General features: G+C 40.4%; 1 protein-coding gene across 1 annotated transcript in view; it reads right to left on the minus strand.

Annotated features, from left to right (window-relative positions):
- Positions 1 to 15,597: 15,597 nt before the first annotated feature.
- Lor (loricrin) overlaps positions 15,598 to 16,909 on the minus strand; it is a 1,914-nt gene continuing 602 nt past the window's right edge. The window contains exon 2 of the mRNA XM_004632318.2: positions 15,598 to 16,909. This exon is cut by the window's right edge and continues 2 nt beyond it. Coding sequence (XP_004632375.1) covers positions 15,816 to 16,909 — 1,094 coding nt within the window. The 3' untranslated portion in view covers positions 15,598 to 15,815.

Consider the following 16,909-nt stretch of genomic DNA (forward strand, 5'->3'; position numbering starts at 1 on the left):
CAGGCAGAGGTCCCTTATTAAAGCCCCTGAGAACTCTTTTTTTTTTCTTCTCATTTTGCGATGTGACTTAGATTTATTTCTCTTTATCAAGCAATAAGGTTATGAGACTGGATTCTGTCTTATTATGAGACGTACACCCAGCCTCTAGGTGATGATGAAATATTTGTGAGATGCTTAATGAGCTAACTTTATGATTGGTTTCTCTATTTCTCACTAGAACTTGAGCTCAGGAAGGACTAGGACTTGTGTTCTACCCATCTTTGGGTCCTCAGGGTCTAGGCCGGTTATGGAATTTGGTGGTGGCTTCATAGCTTGTGGAAGTTGCATCACAATATGGGAAAGTCATAAATAAATGTCACCCTAGATATGGGCAAGGGAAAGCCTTTAGGTTTGGATGATTACTACACAGTGGTTGGCTTGGGTTGAGTTATGCTGTACCCTTTCAGGGAACCAGGAATCTCTGCTGGGGGCTCCTTGAAGTAGAATTTCCTTCCATGAGAAATGGCTTTGTGGTTTCTCCACCTCTTTCTATTGTTCTTCTACCATACAAGGTTTTCTTTGAGTTCAAGGAGATGATTGTTTGTAAAATAAGAAAAGTATAAAAACAGAAACAAATATAAACATGGTGCCTTTGAAAAGTAATCTCTCTGAACATTGTTTTTCTCATCTGCCCTTATAAGATGGTTGCTGTGGGAATCCTCTTTTTTTTTATACAGTGAAGGAATGATGACTTTTGTACAAATAGGAATTGTTTTACATCTTTTAGTAATTTGCTATTTTTTTAAAGCCCAAGGGGCTTAAGAAAGGTGACAACCAAACAGCGACAGTGAAGAGCCCAGTGGCCTAGTTGGTCAGGCATGAACTAGACTCTGCAAACTCAAGCCTGTCTGAATACAAAGCCTGTACACATTCCCCCATCTAAGTTATTTACTGCTGATGTTCATAAAGGATTCAGGGCCAGCTAAAACTACTTTTGTGGAAATTGTGACAAAGCCCAGTAAGCAACTGTCAGCCCCGTACAGCAGCGCATGAGGACAGCTTTGGAGTTGGAAGAGCATCCCTTGAGACATGAGGTGCAGTATTGTTGTTCACCAGCAGGGGACAGGTGAGATCTGCCTGCCTGCATACCTAGGACACTGGTGGTGATGATGCACTGAAGCTGGGGCTCTTGGGCTTCTTTCACAAAGACCGGGTTATAGCTGCTGAGCACCAGGGCAACTGTGTGGAGAGCTACCTTTGTTTTATGGGACTCAGATAGGTTGAATGATCTGTTCAAGATAAAGCCCCAGAATCCCTGGCCCTCAAATCCAATTAGTTTACTCCAAGGCTTTCTGGAGCACATAGATTGGCTCTTTGGAAGACCTGACAATTTAAGGAAAAAAGAAACACATACTTTTTAAAAATAAAGACATTTCTCCATACTTAGTTTGCCTTCTTTTTAACCAAAAGTATATCCAGCCCTATTTGAAGTTCACAGCAACAATGAAGTTACAACTTTCAAATGCGTTCTCCAGGAACAGAAGGAACAGCTCAGAAGAGAATTATCCAGTGAGTGCTGCTTTTCTTGGGTCCAGATACAGAATTTAGGAAAGTGTTTTATTTATTAATTTATAGAATATGAGTAAATGTTTTACTAGCCAGTCACAAAGTATGTGTTAGTTTGCTCAGGCTGCATGACAAAATACCACAGACTATAAAGCTTAAAAACATTTACTTTGAGGATTGGCCAAATAGCTCAGTGGACTAAAATGACTGCAAGCAGGCACAGGGGCCTGGGGTTCAATCCCTGGGCCTGCCATGCCGGCCCCGGCCCCTGGCAGATCACTACAAGTCTGATCTAGTAGTGAGATCCTGAACTACCTGTAGACTCTTCCCTAAAATACAAAAAACAAAAACCATTTATTTTGAATAGTTCTGGAGGCTGAAAGTTCAGGATCAGGGTGCCATCACTGTTGGGTTCTGACGAGTGTTCTCTTCCTAGCTTGTCAATGGTTGCCTTCTTACTGGACAGAGAGAAGAGGGAGAGGAGAAGACAGGGGAGGAGAGGGTAAGGAGAAAAGAAGAGAGGAGAGCGAGGAGAAGCGAGAAGAGGAGGAACTTCTAAGAACAACATTATTCCAACCAGATCAGATTACATCCTCATAACCTCCTCTAAAACTATTTACCTGCCAGAGGCCCCATTTTCAAATACCATCACATTGAGGGTAGGATTTCAGCAAATGTCATTTAGGGGGACATAATTCAGTTTATAACAATTCATGTATTAGCTAATATAAAGGTGTATCTATACTCTCTATTTGTACAAATTGCAACTTTCCTCCATTTGCTTGGATATTTTCCTTTATACTGTTGCTGTGAAGTTGAATTAGTGAGGGTGGTTGGCCTTGTTAGTCGCCATATTCTTCCAAGTTCTAAGTTTCTTGGTGACATAAAACAGCAAACATGAACTTGTCACTCATGGCAGGTTTGATGGGTCAGTGAACGTTCTCTTCCATCCATGGTGTTCTTGATACTATGGACCTAATACGTGGCCAGTGAATAAGGTGGAGGTGTGACACGTGGTGCAGCCTGATAAGTGTTACCATGGAGGCCTATGAGGGCTCACAGGGCACAGTTGAAGGGCTTGGGGAATTAAGAAAGGTCTCCTAGAAGTGATGAGTACATTATTAAAGCCCGAAGAAGTGGTGGGAAGTAACGAGGTAAAGAAGGAAAAGGCTATTTTGGAGGAGGATGAGGCATCAAAGCAGGAAACACCCAGATTCCCAGAGTGGCAGCAACGTGAACATAGCAGCGTGTGACTGAGTGATGGGAAATGGAAGGAAACAGGACCACAATATGGTATGAGTGGTCCACAATGGATGTAGGACATAATTTTAAACATTTTCTGAGAAATTTTTGCTTTTGGGCATCAAAAACTGTGCTGAGCCCATGTACATAAGTTATTTCAGGTAAGTAGCATAATATCGTCCATTTTATTAATATTTAGATTTTTGTATCTTTCTTGGACTTTGAGAGGCATCAGTAGATTCTGTGAGGTCCCTCTATTATTTTAGTGTGTTCATTTATACTTGTAAAGTATTTTTATCATATAGATATTGATATGCTGTGTTTCAATTGTCATGTGATGTTGGGACTTTGTTTTATTTGTTGCCTGAGTTCCTCTGTCATCCACTGGTATTAATAATGCATTAGTTAATCTCTACTTGCACACATCGTTTCTGTGGCTTCTTTTGCTGTTGTTCTCTAGCTTTATTTCATTATGATCCAATAGTTTTCAGGGCATTATTTGAATTATTTTGTATTTATTTGAGCATGCTTTAAGGTCTAAGATATTGTCTATTTTTTTTTTTTTTGTATTTTTAGGACAGGGTGTACAGTGTGTGCAGGATCTCACTGCATAGATTGGACTTGCAGTGATCCTCCTGTTTACAGCCTCCCAAATGCTGGCACGCACCACCATGCCCTGTCTCAATCACCATCCCAGCATGCCCCAGGGCCGGGACTGGCACAGCAGGCCTGGGGAACCCAACTCCTGGCCCCTGCACCTGCCTAAGCAGGTGCTTTAATCCAGTGAGTTATTTGACTGGCCCCATATGGTCTATTTTAGAAAGCATCCTATGTCTGTTGAGAAAGTATTCTGTTCATGTTGGGTAAAACACTGTTGATATCTGTCAAGTCCATTTATTTAATTATGTGGTTTAATGCTGATGTTTCTTTATTCTTTGGTTCCTAATTGTAAGAGTGCAATATGAAAGTCTCCTACTGTGATTATATTGGTGTCTTATTGGCCTTTTAAGTCCAGTAGATTTTGTTATGAAACTGAGTGCAGTGACACTCAATGAATATTTGCAACAGTTATCTCTTCTTGTTGATTTCTTTTTTTCCAGTATATGGTGGCCATCTTTGTTTTTTCTGATCAGTTTGGGCTTGAGGTCTGCTGTGTCTGAAAAGAAGCTAGTAACTCCTACTGTTTTGGAGCTGTGGTTGAATGGAGTAACATTTCACTTTTAGTCTATGTATGTCCTTTTGGGTGAGGTGTATCACCAGTAGTGACTATGCACTGGATCTTGTTCCTTGGTCCAGTGTGCCAGTCTGTATCATTTGATTGATGATTTGAGAATATTAACATTGACAGTTATTATTGTAAGATATTTATTGAACTCTGCCATTGAAATATTTTTCTGATACTGATTCCCTCATTTTTTTCAAACTATTTTTTCAGTTAGTTATATACTTTTCTTTGGACTCTTTGGTGCTGGTGGCCTCTGTGTTGATTTAGGATTCATTTATTTTCTGCAATGCCATTTTAATGATCACAAATTTCTTTATGTTTTCTTTGTTTTGGCAAATCTTTACTTTTACAAGTGGAGCTCACTACTACCTAAACTTCTCTGGAGATCTGTCTAAAGCCCATCTCTGCTCAATGTCTGTCTCTTGTGGATGTTGCCTACCCACCACTGTGGTAGAATGACTTCAGAGACCCTGAATTATTGTTTTATAACCTCTGATCCTAGTGTAGCTCAGTCTTAAACAATAAATCTTATCCTCAAACAGCTTCTGATTATATCATTATCTTCCTTTTTTTTGTGGTACTGGGGATCGAACCTGGGACCTTGTGCTTGTGAGGCAAGTGCTTATGCCACTGAGCTATCTCCCCAGCTATTCTCAAATGTGGCCAACACTGCAGTAGATTTCTATTTTTAGCTTATCTTGTGATGTTCTGTTAGTTGCACCTCTCAATTTTTAAAGGTCAGTTTTGCAAGCTATAAAAGTCTGGCTCGACAATTGCTTCCTTCTAGGACTTGAAAATCTTCACTCTATGCTCTCCTAGCCTTTAAGGTATGTGCTTAGAAACCCAGTTATTCTGGTAGGCTTGAGTTTATAAGTTACTTGCTGATCATATTGACATATTTTTATTTTCTCCTTTTGTTGAATTACTGTAATTTGATTTTAACCCCTCATAGAAAGATTTCTCTCTGTTTGAGATCTTTCCCTACATTTGGAAATTTTTCTTCTATGATTTCAGTGAATAAACTTGTGTCTCTTGATTCATCTTCTCATGTTTTCCCTTATTCCTCTATTCCTGAGTTTGTGCTTTGTTTGTTGCTTATCAACTCCTGAATCCATATTGTCCTATTGTTGTTAGGGTAGAGATAGGCTACGCTCCCCTTAGGGTAGGGATGGGCCACACTCCCCTTGCCTTCTGTTCTCACATGCTCTCCTCGCATGGTCAAGAAGATCACCGAAGCTTTCTATTAACCTTTTCATGTCATCTATCTTGTCTTGCTTTATTTTTGTGTTTTCTAGTTCTTTTCCAACATGGTGACGTGATTCTGTGTTATCTTGCTTAAATCAATCAATTGATTGTTTAAAATTATCAAGTATTTTATTGGTACAATGTTTTATCTGCTTAATAAAATACTCTAAAGTTGCTAAACATCTTATGCACTTGCTTATATGTTCCTTCTTTTATCTCTTGAAATATTTTTGCCATAATTTTTTGCCTAATGCTTCTTCTGTTTCAGTGTGCATGAAATCAGCTTCTAGGATGAGTTTGGGGAAAAGTATCTTGTTACTTTGCCTGTTAATCTTTCTATTATTTTTGGGCTGTGGGTTGAAAATCAATGAGGGTAGAGAAATTTTGTCACTATGGAGATCTCTTTAGCAATGTCTGCCTCCCTATGAGATACCCTTGGGTTTTGTTATATTCTCATACTTACACCTTTCTTCAACTTATTTCGTATACGGTATGCCTTTGTTCTCTCTGGCCATACATCCCAGAGTACAGCAATGAGCCGAGATGATGTAGGAAAAGCAAACAGACTCCTCAATTTTGTGCTGGACATAGGCAGTAAGGGGGGACTAAGCAGTCTGCTGGATTTATCAGTCCTCTCAGATGTAATTGTCTGAAAGAAACACATGACAGGGTTGGGTTCTCACCCCAAAGATGGAACTGGAATGTCCTTGACAAGTTGAGGTCACTACTGTATAAACTTCTCTGGAGATCTGTCAAAAGCCCATCCTTGATCTATATCTGTCTTTTGTGGATGTTGCCTACCCAGTCACTGTGGTAGGATGACCCCAGTGACCCTGAAGTATAATTGTTTTGTGACCCCTGATTCCCAGTGTAGCTCAGTCTTAAACAATAAATCTTATCTCCAAACAGTTTCTGATGGTATCATTCTCAAAGGTGGCCAACACTGCAGTAGATTTCTCTTCCATCTTTAGATCATCATGTGAAAGAGTCACTTTCAGGGCAAATTCTCACATTGCATTTTTAGCTTATAATAACTGAAGGCCTCACTTAAGGCTGATGTTGCTTGTTTGCTGTTACTTCCTGGGGCTGTTAACCCTTTCCAGGATTACCTTGTGATTGTGGAGGCGGGTCCTCCTCTGTAGGAGTTGGCTTAGATTTTCAGACTGCTTTGTTCTTTGTGTGTGTGTAGGGTGCACTGACATCACTTTCTGCAGTTTCTCTGTGATTTCTACTTTTTCCATCCACTTTTTCCTGATTCTCTACTTCTTTTTATTAAAATTTCTATTGGTACATGTTTGCAATGCATATGATTATGTTCACTGTGAGGAGTTGGTACATGGACAGAATACATCTTTATTCATTTTTGCTTCTTTTTCACTTCTCTAAGTTTCATTTTATAAATGTCTCACTCCCAGATCCTAAAAAGGTTATATTTTACTGCTTGCTTCGCTCTGCCACTTTTTTCTAGATTCATGTTTAGTGTGAGTGTGTGCATGGCCCTTTTTATTAAATTTATTCTTTCATTTACCAGGACATGCTTGCAGCAGATGCATTTTGCAATTATCTTGGGAAGTTAGTACACATACATAATACAGCTTATTTCTTTTTTGATCCTTTTTTCCCTTTCCTCTCTCCCTCTTCCTCCAATTTTCTTTTTTCCCTTTTCACTCTTGTTGTTATTATTAATCTTCTTTCATGTTTATGGCACATAACATCCACATTCATGGAGGTTGTAAGACTCCTATAGATGGCATATCTTCACTCTACGTATTTCCCCATTGCGCCAAACTTGCCCCTTGTCTTTGGATTCTGAATCCCTTTCAATCTGGAAAATACTCATCCTCATGTCTCAATCTAACTCTTCTAACTGTAAAATACTATCATAGTTTAAACTCTCATCCTGTACTCTTTTCTCTCTATTCTCCAATACATATTGGATCCAAACTATATTGCAATAGAAGATAAGCTGTTACTTTTGCAGACTGGCAGGGTCAAATCGTTCCCAGTTGTGCAGGATAAAGGCCAACTGTGAGGAGCCTGGGAACTGCAGGGAATTTTTCAGGATCTTCTGCATAACACATCTTGGAGCCTCACAGCTCCACTTGTTACCACCTAATTGGATCACCAAAACTGCTGTCAGGCAGCGTAATGTCCAGTGGCCTAATGCAAGCTCTTTCTGTCCCATTCAAGGAATTGGACAGGACAAGCAATGAACATGAAAGTTTTACATTTTTCTAAAAATAAAAAGAAAGGTAAAATAAGAAGAAAAAGAAGCACTCAAGAAGAAATGCTCTCAAGAAAAAGACAATGCATGCTGTATTCAGGATGGGTCATTGCAAGGAAAAAAAGTGTAGTTGTGGTGAAGGTCATGACCACCATATTTTATATCTTCTTTTGATGCAAGATCTGGGCAGTTGGAATCTATTATGTGCGTGAGCCTCAGAAGTGAATTATCGACTCTCTATGATTGAAAGGACATGCTTTGTTGTCCAGCCTTTTTGCCAGCTTTCTGTCAGTGACAATCACACCCTATTGTCCAGTCTGCTTGTCATGCCCTAATCTCCTGCCTCACTACCAGGTCACTCCCACAGTGATCAGCTGCTTGTAATCAAGGTCCCACCTGTTGACATTGCATGTACAGCGAGCACTTGATGGTTCAATTACATTTTAAATGCTTTATTTGTGAGTGGATGAAGCTTTGGGGGACATCTAGATATAAACTCTAACACTGGCTAACAAAGAGAACATTATGCTCACTGATCTACTATGAAATACACATGCACACGCATATATACACATATACATTAAAATATTTAAAAAATATTAGAAATGATACAGATTACCACTAAACAAAATGATAGGAATTCAACAAGAGTTGTTATACTGAATATTGTCGCCTTCAAATTAGTTGTTCAGATTATCAGATATAAGTCAGTAAAATTGGTTAAAAAATCATAAAAATTAAAAAGGAAAGAGAAAAAAAACTTAAGCATTAATGGCTCCTTTCGACAACAGACCAACAGAAATCAACAGTACAATTATCCAAGCTCTCATGTGTATATACACATATATTTCTTTATCTCTTCCTTGTTTCTTTCTCTTCTTGTTTCCCTCACGCCAGTTGTTCTTTCCCTTTGAACAGTTTCGCTTCCTTTCACAATATCCATTGTATCTTTCGGATCCCATTTACTCTTTCAGGTCCTTACAGTAGTGAGACAGTATGATGTTTACACATGCAGGTCTCATTTATTTTGCTTATGAGTATGGTCTCTAGTTGCATTCATATACATATAAAAGCCTTGAGTACATTTTTTTTTTTTTTTGGTACTGTGGATTGAACTCAGGACCCTGCGCTTGCCAGCAGGCACTTATGCTACTGAGCTATCTCCCTGGCCCATTGAGTATAAATTTTACAGCTGAGTAATACTCCACTGTATAAAAATACCACATCTTTTTTATTCATACCTCAATTGATGGACATTTGGGTTTTGTTTCCAAGATTTAGCTATAACAAATTGCACTGGTATACAATGGGTGCACATATTTTGCAGTATTCAGTTCTTCTGGAAAAATACCCAGAAGAGGAATATCTGGGCCAAATGGGACTTCTAATTCTTGTTTTTGGAGGAATCTCTACACTGATTTCCATAGTGGTTCCAACAGTCTTACGCTCTCACCAACAGTGGAGAAGCATTCTTTTTCCCCACAGCCCCTCTAGCATTTGTTACTGGTTGACTTATTAGAGATAGCTGTTCTTTCTGAGGTAAGACGGAATCTCAGTGTTTTTTTTTAAATCTACATTTCTTGAATGATCAATGATGCTGAACATGTTTTCATATATTTATTTGCCATTTGTATTTTTTCATCTGTGAAGTGTGTATTCATCTCAGATGCCCATTTTTCGATTGGGTCTTTGAATTTTGGGGGCATGATTTTTAGTTTTTTTAAAAAATTTTTATGTATTTAGTATAGCATCTTGCTATGCAGCTCAGACTCATGGTGATCCTCCTGTTTCAGCCTCCCCAGCACTGCAATTACAGGCAAGCACCACCACTGCTGGTCTCGGTGGCCAGCTAAGCACACCTGAGGGTGGGGCTTGTGGGGCCTGTGGTGTCAGGGATCAAACCCCAGTGCCTGTGCTTGCGTAAGCAGGCTCTTAGTCTGCTGAGCTATCTTTCTGGCCCATGGGGCCTGATTTATTTTTTAAAAAGGGCTCTTTTTTTTTTTGTTTTTAAAGTCATTTTTTTTTTCCCCAGAATCGGGGATTGAACTCAGGCCTTTACGCTTGCCAGGCAAGTGCTTGTTCTACTGAGCCATCTCATTGGCCCTTTTTTTTTGTTTTTTAGGGAAAGGTCTATGGGGTGTTTGGGATCTCACTACTAGATTGGACTCATAGTGATTCTCCTGTTTACAGCCTCCCAACTGCTGGGATTACAGGCTTGCGCCACCATACCCAGTCTCAATTGCCATCTCAGTGCGCCCCAGGGGCAGGGCCAGCATGGCAGGCCCAGGGATCAAACCCCTGGCCCTTGTGCCTGCTTGCAGGTGCTTTAATCTGCTGAGCTATTTTGGCTTGCCCTAAAAATTCTTTATATATTTTAGATAGAAGTCTTTTGTTTGAGGGACAGTCAGCTAATTTTTTCCCTCAATTTGTGGGTTTTCTTTTTATTCTCTTAGTTATTTCTTTTGGCATGCAGAAGCTTTTCAAAAAGATGTGATCCCAGTTATTGATTTTTTAGTTTTTCTCATTAAATCTATGCAGTTTGGTTTTTGTTTGTGAACTCTGTACTTATGCATCTGTCATCAAGATTTTCCTTACTTTCTCCTCCATTAGATTTAGGGTTTCTGTTTTGATATTTAAATCTTTGATTCATTTTGACTGTAGTTTAATGCATGGTGATAGACATGGTTCTAACTTCAGTCTTTCACATGTGAAAAGTCAGTTTTTTCCAGCACCATTCATTAAAGAGGTTACTTTTCTTCCAGTGAACATGTTTGGTCCCTTTGTGAAAGATAAGGTGGCTGAGTGTGTTTGTAATTGTGTCTACATCTTCTAATCTGTCCCATTGATCTTCATATCTATTTCTTTCATTTTAATGAGAAAAAAGAAAATAGCAATGAAACAGTTTCAAAACAGGTTAGTAGGACAGTTACAATAATTAATACATTGCATATTGTTGTTTTCATAGTAGTTATTCAGAGGACAAGATGCAGACATGATATCTTGTTTAAACGATGTTAGTACAAACCTTTCTTCTTAACGAAGAGAAAGTAGCTGTATATCTATCCTAACTATTATATATATACCGATTCAAAATGGTCATTCATTTGTATCCCCTTTTATGTTTTGTTTTGTCAGAGATGAGTGTTCCATTGCAGTTAGAGAAGCCGTGTCTGGAGAAGTCTTGAAAGAACCTTTTCATACTTGTTGCAAGTCCAAAGATTGTAGGTATTTGCATTCAGCAAAATAGCCCAATATAGTCCAATGGTCCTTAATAGTAGTGAGTTATCAGCACAACTGGCAATGATCCAAAGTTGTTGACTTGAGCCTTTTACAGCTCAACATATTAATATGGCATTACTTTTTATACCTTGTGGTTAGACTTTTCTGTTGGATGGTTAAGACCAAATTAAAGCAAGACCTGTATAACTAAAAATATAACTTTTGCTATTTGACACTGTCAGTCAAATCCCCTCAGGATTTACTCTGGAACCATGTACAGCACCTTGTGGATCTTTTCTCAGTGTTAGCTATCTGGATGGGTCATGGCCATTTCTTGATCAATTTGCTTTCTGTGAGAGCCTGAGAAAATTTTTTCTCATTAGGTGACCCTCCTTAGGGACACTATACATCATCAGTCACTTTCCTCTGTGTCCTCATTATCTCCTTAATCAGAAAATTTGGGACACCACTTAGTTACAGGATATCACAGCACAGTTTCTCTTATGTCCTGAGTCCTCACTACCTTGAAAGGCTAGGGCCAAAATATTGGCTATCTTCTTAGCCCATCTATCTCTCTAATTTTTGATTTGCAAACTTTAGTCATTAAACATCCAGAAGAGAAGTTTAATGATATCATTATCCTGTAACAGAGGCAGTTAAGCTTAACATCACTACTTGTCTGAATATCACTTACCTTAGACATAGCATGGAGCTGCTATTTTCCAACAACCACGAATATTCTAAAATTTAAATCCCTATAGAATGCAAAAAAATTACGTATTTTTACACAGAAATTTAGAAATTAAACCATATACAACACTGTACAGGACAATCCTATGACATTTTGTTTTTCTTGTCTCTTGTTTATTTTATTACCTTTTTTAAACAAACATTTACTTTAAGAGTGTATAGCAATAGTTGATATGACATTAGAAGCAGTATACATTTAGAAAACCAAAATGACAGGTATTTTAAGCATTGTTTTAGTATTACACATCGCTATCCACAAGGTAGTTGCTTAGTTCACAGATATCAGCCTATATAGTTAGTCAGGGTGAGAATTCTACTCATTAACTGGTATTTTCAAAAACTTGATGGAAATTCTTAGGACCACTGCCTTAAACATCTTGTTTATATAAACGTATGATTTTGCCTCTACAATATTTTTTAACTTTTCTCCTTTCTCTCTTTTCATTGTTTAATCCTTAAGTTCTCTTTCCATTTAACTGTGTTATACCTTTCAATTTTTATTTCTTCTTTTGAGTTGTTATACTAGGGAGATAATATAATATTTAAACATGTGGGTCTGGTTTATTTCACTCAGGAGTATACCTTCAAGTGGCATCCACTTAAATTTAAAGTCTTTGAGTTTATCGTCCTTTATAGCTGAGTAATACTCCATTGCATAAAAATACCACATCTTTTTCATCCATTCTTCAGGTGAGGGGCATGTTGGTTGTTTCCAAGATTTAGCTATCACAAATTATGCTGCTATAAACATAGATGCACATACATCACTACGATATGATGTTTTCAGTTCTTTTGGGGAAATTCCCAGAAGGGGGACAGCTAGATTGAATGGAATTTCCACTCCTAGTTTTTTGAGGAGTCGCCACACTAATTTCTATAATGGTTGCACAGTCTACATTCCTACCAGCAGTGGAGAAGGGTTTCTTTTTACCTGAAGTCTCTCTAACATTTGTTGTTGCTTGATTTCTTTATGATAGCCATTCTTTCTGGGGTGAGATGGTATGTCATTGTTGTTTTAATTTGCATTTCTCAAATGGCTAGTGATGTGGAACATTTTTTCATGTATTTATTTGCCTCTTGTATTTCTTCCTCTAAGTGTGTGTTCTTCTTAGATGTCCATTTTGGGATTGGGTCTTTAAATTTGGGGGCCCTAATGTTTTTAGTTTTTTATAAATTCTAGATAGAAGACCTTTGTCTGAGTACTTATTAGTTAAGATTTTTTTTCCAAATTTGTGGGTTGTCCTTTCACTCTGTTGATTTCTTTTGACGTGCAGAAACTTCTCAATAAGAGGAGGTCCCAGCTATTAAGTCTTTCTAGTTTTCCTGTGCAGTTTGATTTTTGTTAATGAAATATTTGCCTGTCCTTATGTCTTCAAGATTTCCCTTCTTGGAGATTTAGTGTTTTTATTTTAATGTTTATATTTTTAATTCATTTTGACTTTAATTTAGTGATGGTGATAGACCCTGGTTGTTTTAGTTTTCAGCATACAGAGAGCCATTTTTGCCAGCATCATTTGTTAAAGAGGTTATTTTTCTTCCAGTAAACATGTTTGGCCTCTTTGGCAACAATAAAGTGGCTGAATGTTTGTAGTTGTGTCTTCATCTTTTAATCTGTTCCATTGATCCTCAGCTCCTTTAAAACAACAACAACAACACAACAACAACAACAACAACAACAACAACAAAATACCATACTTTTATCACAGTAGCTTTGTAGTATAATTTCAAGTCAGGGGTTGTGCTGCCTCCTGTCTTCCCTTTGTTGCCCAGGATTGCTTCTGCTATCCTAGGTCTTTTCTAGTTCCAGATGAGTTTTAGGAATATTTTCTGTAGACATGTGAGGTATACTAATGACATTTTAATCAAGATTGCATTGAATCCCTATAAAAATTTGGAGCCATAACCATTTTCACAATATTGATCCTTATCCATGAGCAAGGAATATGTTTCCATTTTCAGATATCTTCTTTAATCTCTTTTCAAAATAGTGTAATTTTCAATGTACAGATATTTTACTTCATTTTGCATATTGCTCTTTATATATTTCTTTTTTTGGATGCTATTGTGAAAGGCATTTCCATAATATTCCTGTGTGTGTTGTGTGTAGAAATGCTATTGATTTTTGAGTGTTGACTTAGTATTCTGCCATGCTACTAAATTTGGTTATTAAATTTTCAAAAACACCGGTAAGTAGTGGCCTTGGTTGTTGGTACTCCTTGTCCAACAGAAATTAAATAATGGGATAGTATAGGAATGATTACTGCAAGAAGAGACAATAGGCAATCATCTTTGTTTCTATAATCATTATTTTCTTCGTGTTAGGCTAGGAAGGAAACAAATGTTTAAATATGTTTGCAGTAGTCATGTTTTTATTTGTCATTTTGCTAATGAAACCTGAGATGGGAAAATACAGTTTCATTTGAAAAAATATTGTTCAGGCGGGTGGCAGATAAATGACTCATGGATATATTTAAAAAAATAAATTTGGTTATTAAATCTACAAATCTAACAGAAGAGAAGTTTCTCTTCTGTTAGATTTGTAGATTTAATAGTAGAATTTTGGGGTCTTCTATGTATTGTATCATGTCATCTGTAAATAATGATTTTACTCTTCTTTTGCAGTCATTTTTTAAAAATATGTCTTTCTTGTCTAATTGATCGGGGTAATGTTTTCAGACCTATATTGAATAGGAGTGGTGTCAGTGGACAACCTCCTCTTTTTCCTGCTTTTAAAATGAAAGCTTTCAATTTTTGTCCATTTAGTATGATCTTGGCTATTGGTTTGTTATATATGGCTTTTTATCAGATTGAGGTAAAGACCATTTATTGCAATTTTCTGTAGGGTTTTAATCATGGATGAGTGTTGGACTTTGTCAAGAGCTTTTTCTGAATCTATTGAGATGATCATGTGATTTTTGTCTTTATTCTACTGATGTTACATATTACATTTACTGACTTGGATATATTGAACCATCCTTGTATTACTGGAATGAATCCTGTTTGGTTGTGGTGTATAATCTTGACAATTCTCTGCATTGTATTTGCTAGCACTTTTTGTGCATTTTTGCATCTATGTTCACTAGGGAGATTGGCTAAATGGTAGAGTAAAGGAGATTTTTGTTCGTAGCTGTTACTTGGTAGAAGGCACCTTGGCTAATTGATGTAGTAGTTTTGCTTTGAGAAAAATCAATAAATTAGCATTTACCTTAAGGTGATAAAACTACAATATAAATCAGGGCCTGTCTACAGGCCTTACAATATTAAGTAAGGCTGTCTACATCTCTACCAAGAGCTATTCTTCCTTGTTGATTAGAAAGCCTCTTTTCTCATGGACTTTCTGGTAGGGATGAATCTCACACATTTATGCTGCTTCTTCCTAAATTGGATGACATTCCCCCAAGAGGGCAGGGACTAGCTCCTCTACTTCCTTCTGTCCTTGCAAGTACCTAGTAAGGTGCCTCCCACCCTTGGGAGATTCATGACTGTCTGATATATTTTTCTCTTTCTCTTGTGAGCTTGGGTAGCAAGGGCTAGTGTTCTTAATGGATAGTCACTTTATTTTTAGACCCTGCATAATGTGTTGAACTATGAGGGAGACAGAGAGAGAGAGAGAGAGAGAGAGAGAGAGAGAGAGAGAGAGAGACACAGAGAGAGACAGAGACAGAGACAGAGAGACAGAGAGAGAGCAGAGAGCAACTTTCCAGGATAAACTATCTTTTAAAAGCCCTGAGCTCAGTGAGCACACGCCCATCCTTTACCCCGCCAGGGCCTACCCAACTCCTTATAGGCTCTTTAGAAAGGTACTTTAACAGGATCTTGGATTGGGGATGATTTCATGGTTTTAAGCCTTGAACCAGAATGTTTACATCTTTAGTCATCTTTTGCTAGCTACAGAAAACCAATTAAAGGGATAAAGAAAAGTCCTAGCCAGCTCTGTACATAACAATACATGCAAATAGGACCAGGCTTAGCCAAAATGGAAACTACTGTTCCTCTTTTAAGGACAACTGCTCAGGTGGTCCTCCATAGCTAGCCAATGTTAAGGACAGCATGAATGAATGAACGGAAAGAAAAAACAGAATGGAATAGATTTAATTTGAAGCTACAAAGACTGCTGGAGAGGCACCGATTGTCATGAACTGCAAACTTTATTGAAAAGGCACAGGAATTGGGAGGTAGTCAAACAGAAACCAAGAAGGAAAAACTGCTGAATGAGATACAGTCTGAAAATTCGATGGCTTCTTCTAGGTAGGTAGAGACATGAAAAAATTTGGAAACTTTGAGCAGTATCATGAGAACAGTAAGCCCATGGGCGCCCACGGAGAACATCTCCAACTTCTGTGTCTCCGCGGCATCCAGGGGTCCTTATTTGCATGGCCAGCTAGGAGCCTGCTTCTGCTGGGTCTGGTGGCAGACCGGGACGCCCTTGCCACCGCCGGAGGAGCCGCCGCCGCCAGAGGAGCCACCTCCGCAGCTGGAGCCGCCTCCGCCCCCAGAGGAGCCGCCGCCGCAGCCGCCGCCCCCGGAGGATCCCCCGCCGCAGCTGGAGCCGCCTCCGGAGTACCCGCCGCAACCGGAACCGCCGCCGGAGGAGCCGCCCCCGCCGCCGCCGGAGCTCTGGCACTGGTAATGCTGGCCGCCGCCGCCGCCTCCAGAGGAGCCTCCGCCACAGCTAGAGCCGCCGCCGCCGCCGCCGCCGCCACAGCTGGAGCCGCCGCCGCCGCCGCCGCCACAGCTCGAGCCGCCGCCTCCAGAGTAGCCGCCGCCGCAACCGGAACCGCCCCCGGAAGAACCGCCGTAGCTCTGGCACTGGTAATGCTGACCAGAGGAGCCGCCGCCCCCAGAGGAGCCTCCGCCACAGCTAGAGCCGCCGCCCCCTGAGTAGCCGCCGCCGCAACCGGAACCGCCCCCGGAGGAGCCGCCGCCGCAACCGGAACCGCCCCCGGAGGAGCCGCCGCCGCCGTAGCTCTGGCACTGGTAATGCTGGCCGCCGCCGCCGCCGCCTCCAGAGGAGCCCCCGCCACAGCCGGAGCCGCCACCTCCAGAGTGGCCGCCGCCGCAACCGGAACCGCCCCCGGAGGAGCCGCCGTAGCTCTGGCACTGGTAAGCCTGACCAGAAGACCCGCCCCCGGAAGAGCCGCCGCCGCCGCCGCCGCCGCAACCCGAGCCGCCTCCGGAGGAACCTCCGCCGTAGCTCTGGCACTGGTAAGTCTGACCAGAAGACCCGCCGCCGCCGCCGGAGGAGCCGCCGCCGCAGCTGTAGCCGCCGCCGGAGGAGCCGCCGCCGCAGCTGTAGCCGCCCCCGGAGGAGCCGCCGCCGCAGCTGGAGCCGCCTCCAGAGTATCCGCCGCAGCTGGAGCCGCCGCCTCCACCGGAGTACTTGCTGCCTCCTCCGGAGCCACCGCCACCTCCACAGCTGGAGCCGCCGCCAGAGTAGCCGCCGCCGCCGCCGCCGCCGC

The sequence above is a fragment of the Octodon degus genome, unplaced genomic scaffold (assembly GCF_000260255.1).
Source record: "Octodon degus isolate 3935 unplaced genomic scaffold, OctDeg1.0 scaffold00048, whole genome shotgun sequence".
Classification (NCBI taxonomy): domain Eukaryota; kingdom Metazoa; phylum Chordata; class Mammalia; order Rodentia; family Octodontidae; genus Octodon; species Octodon degus.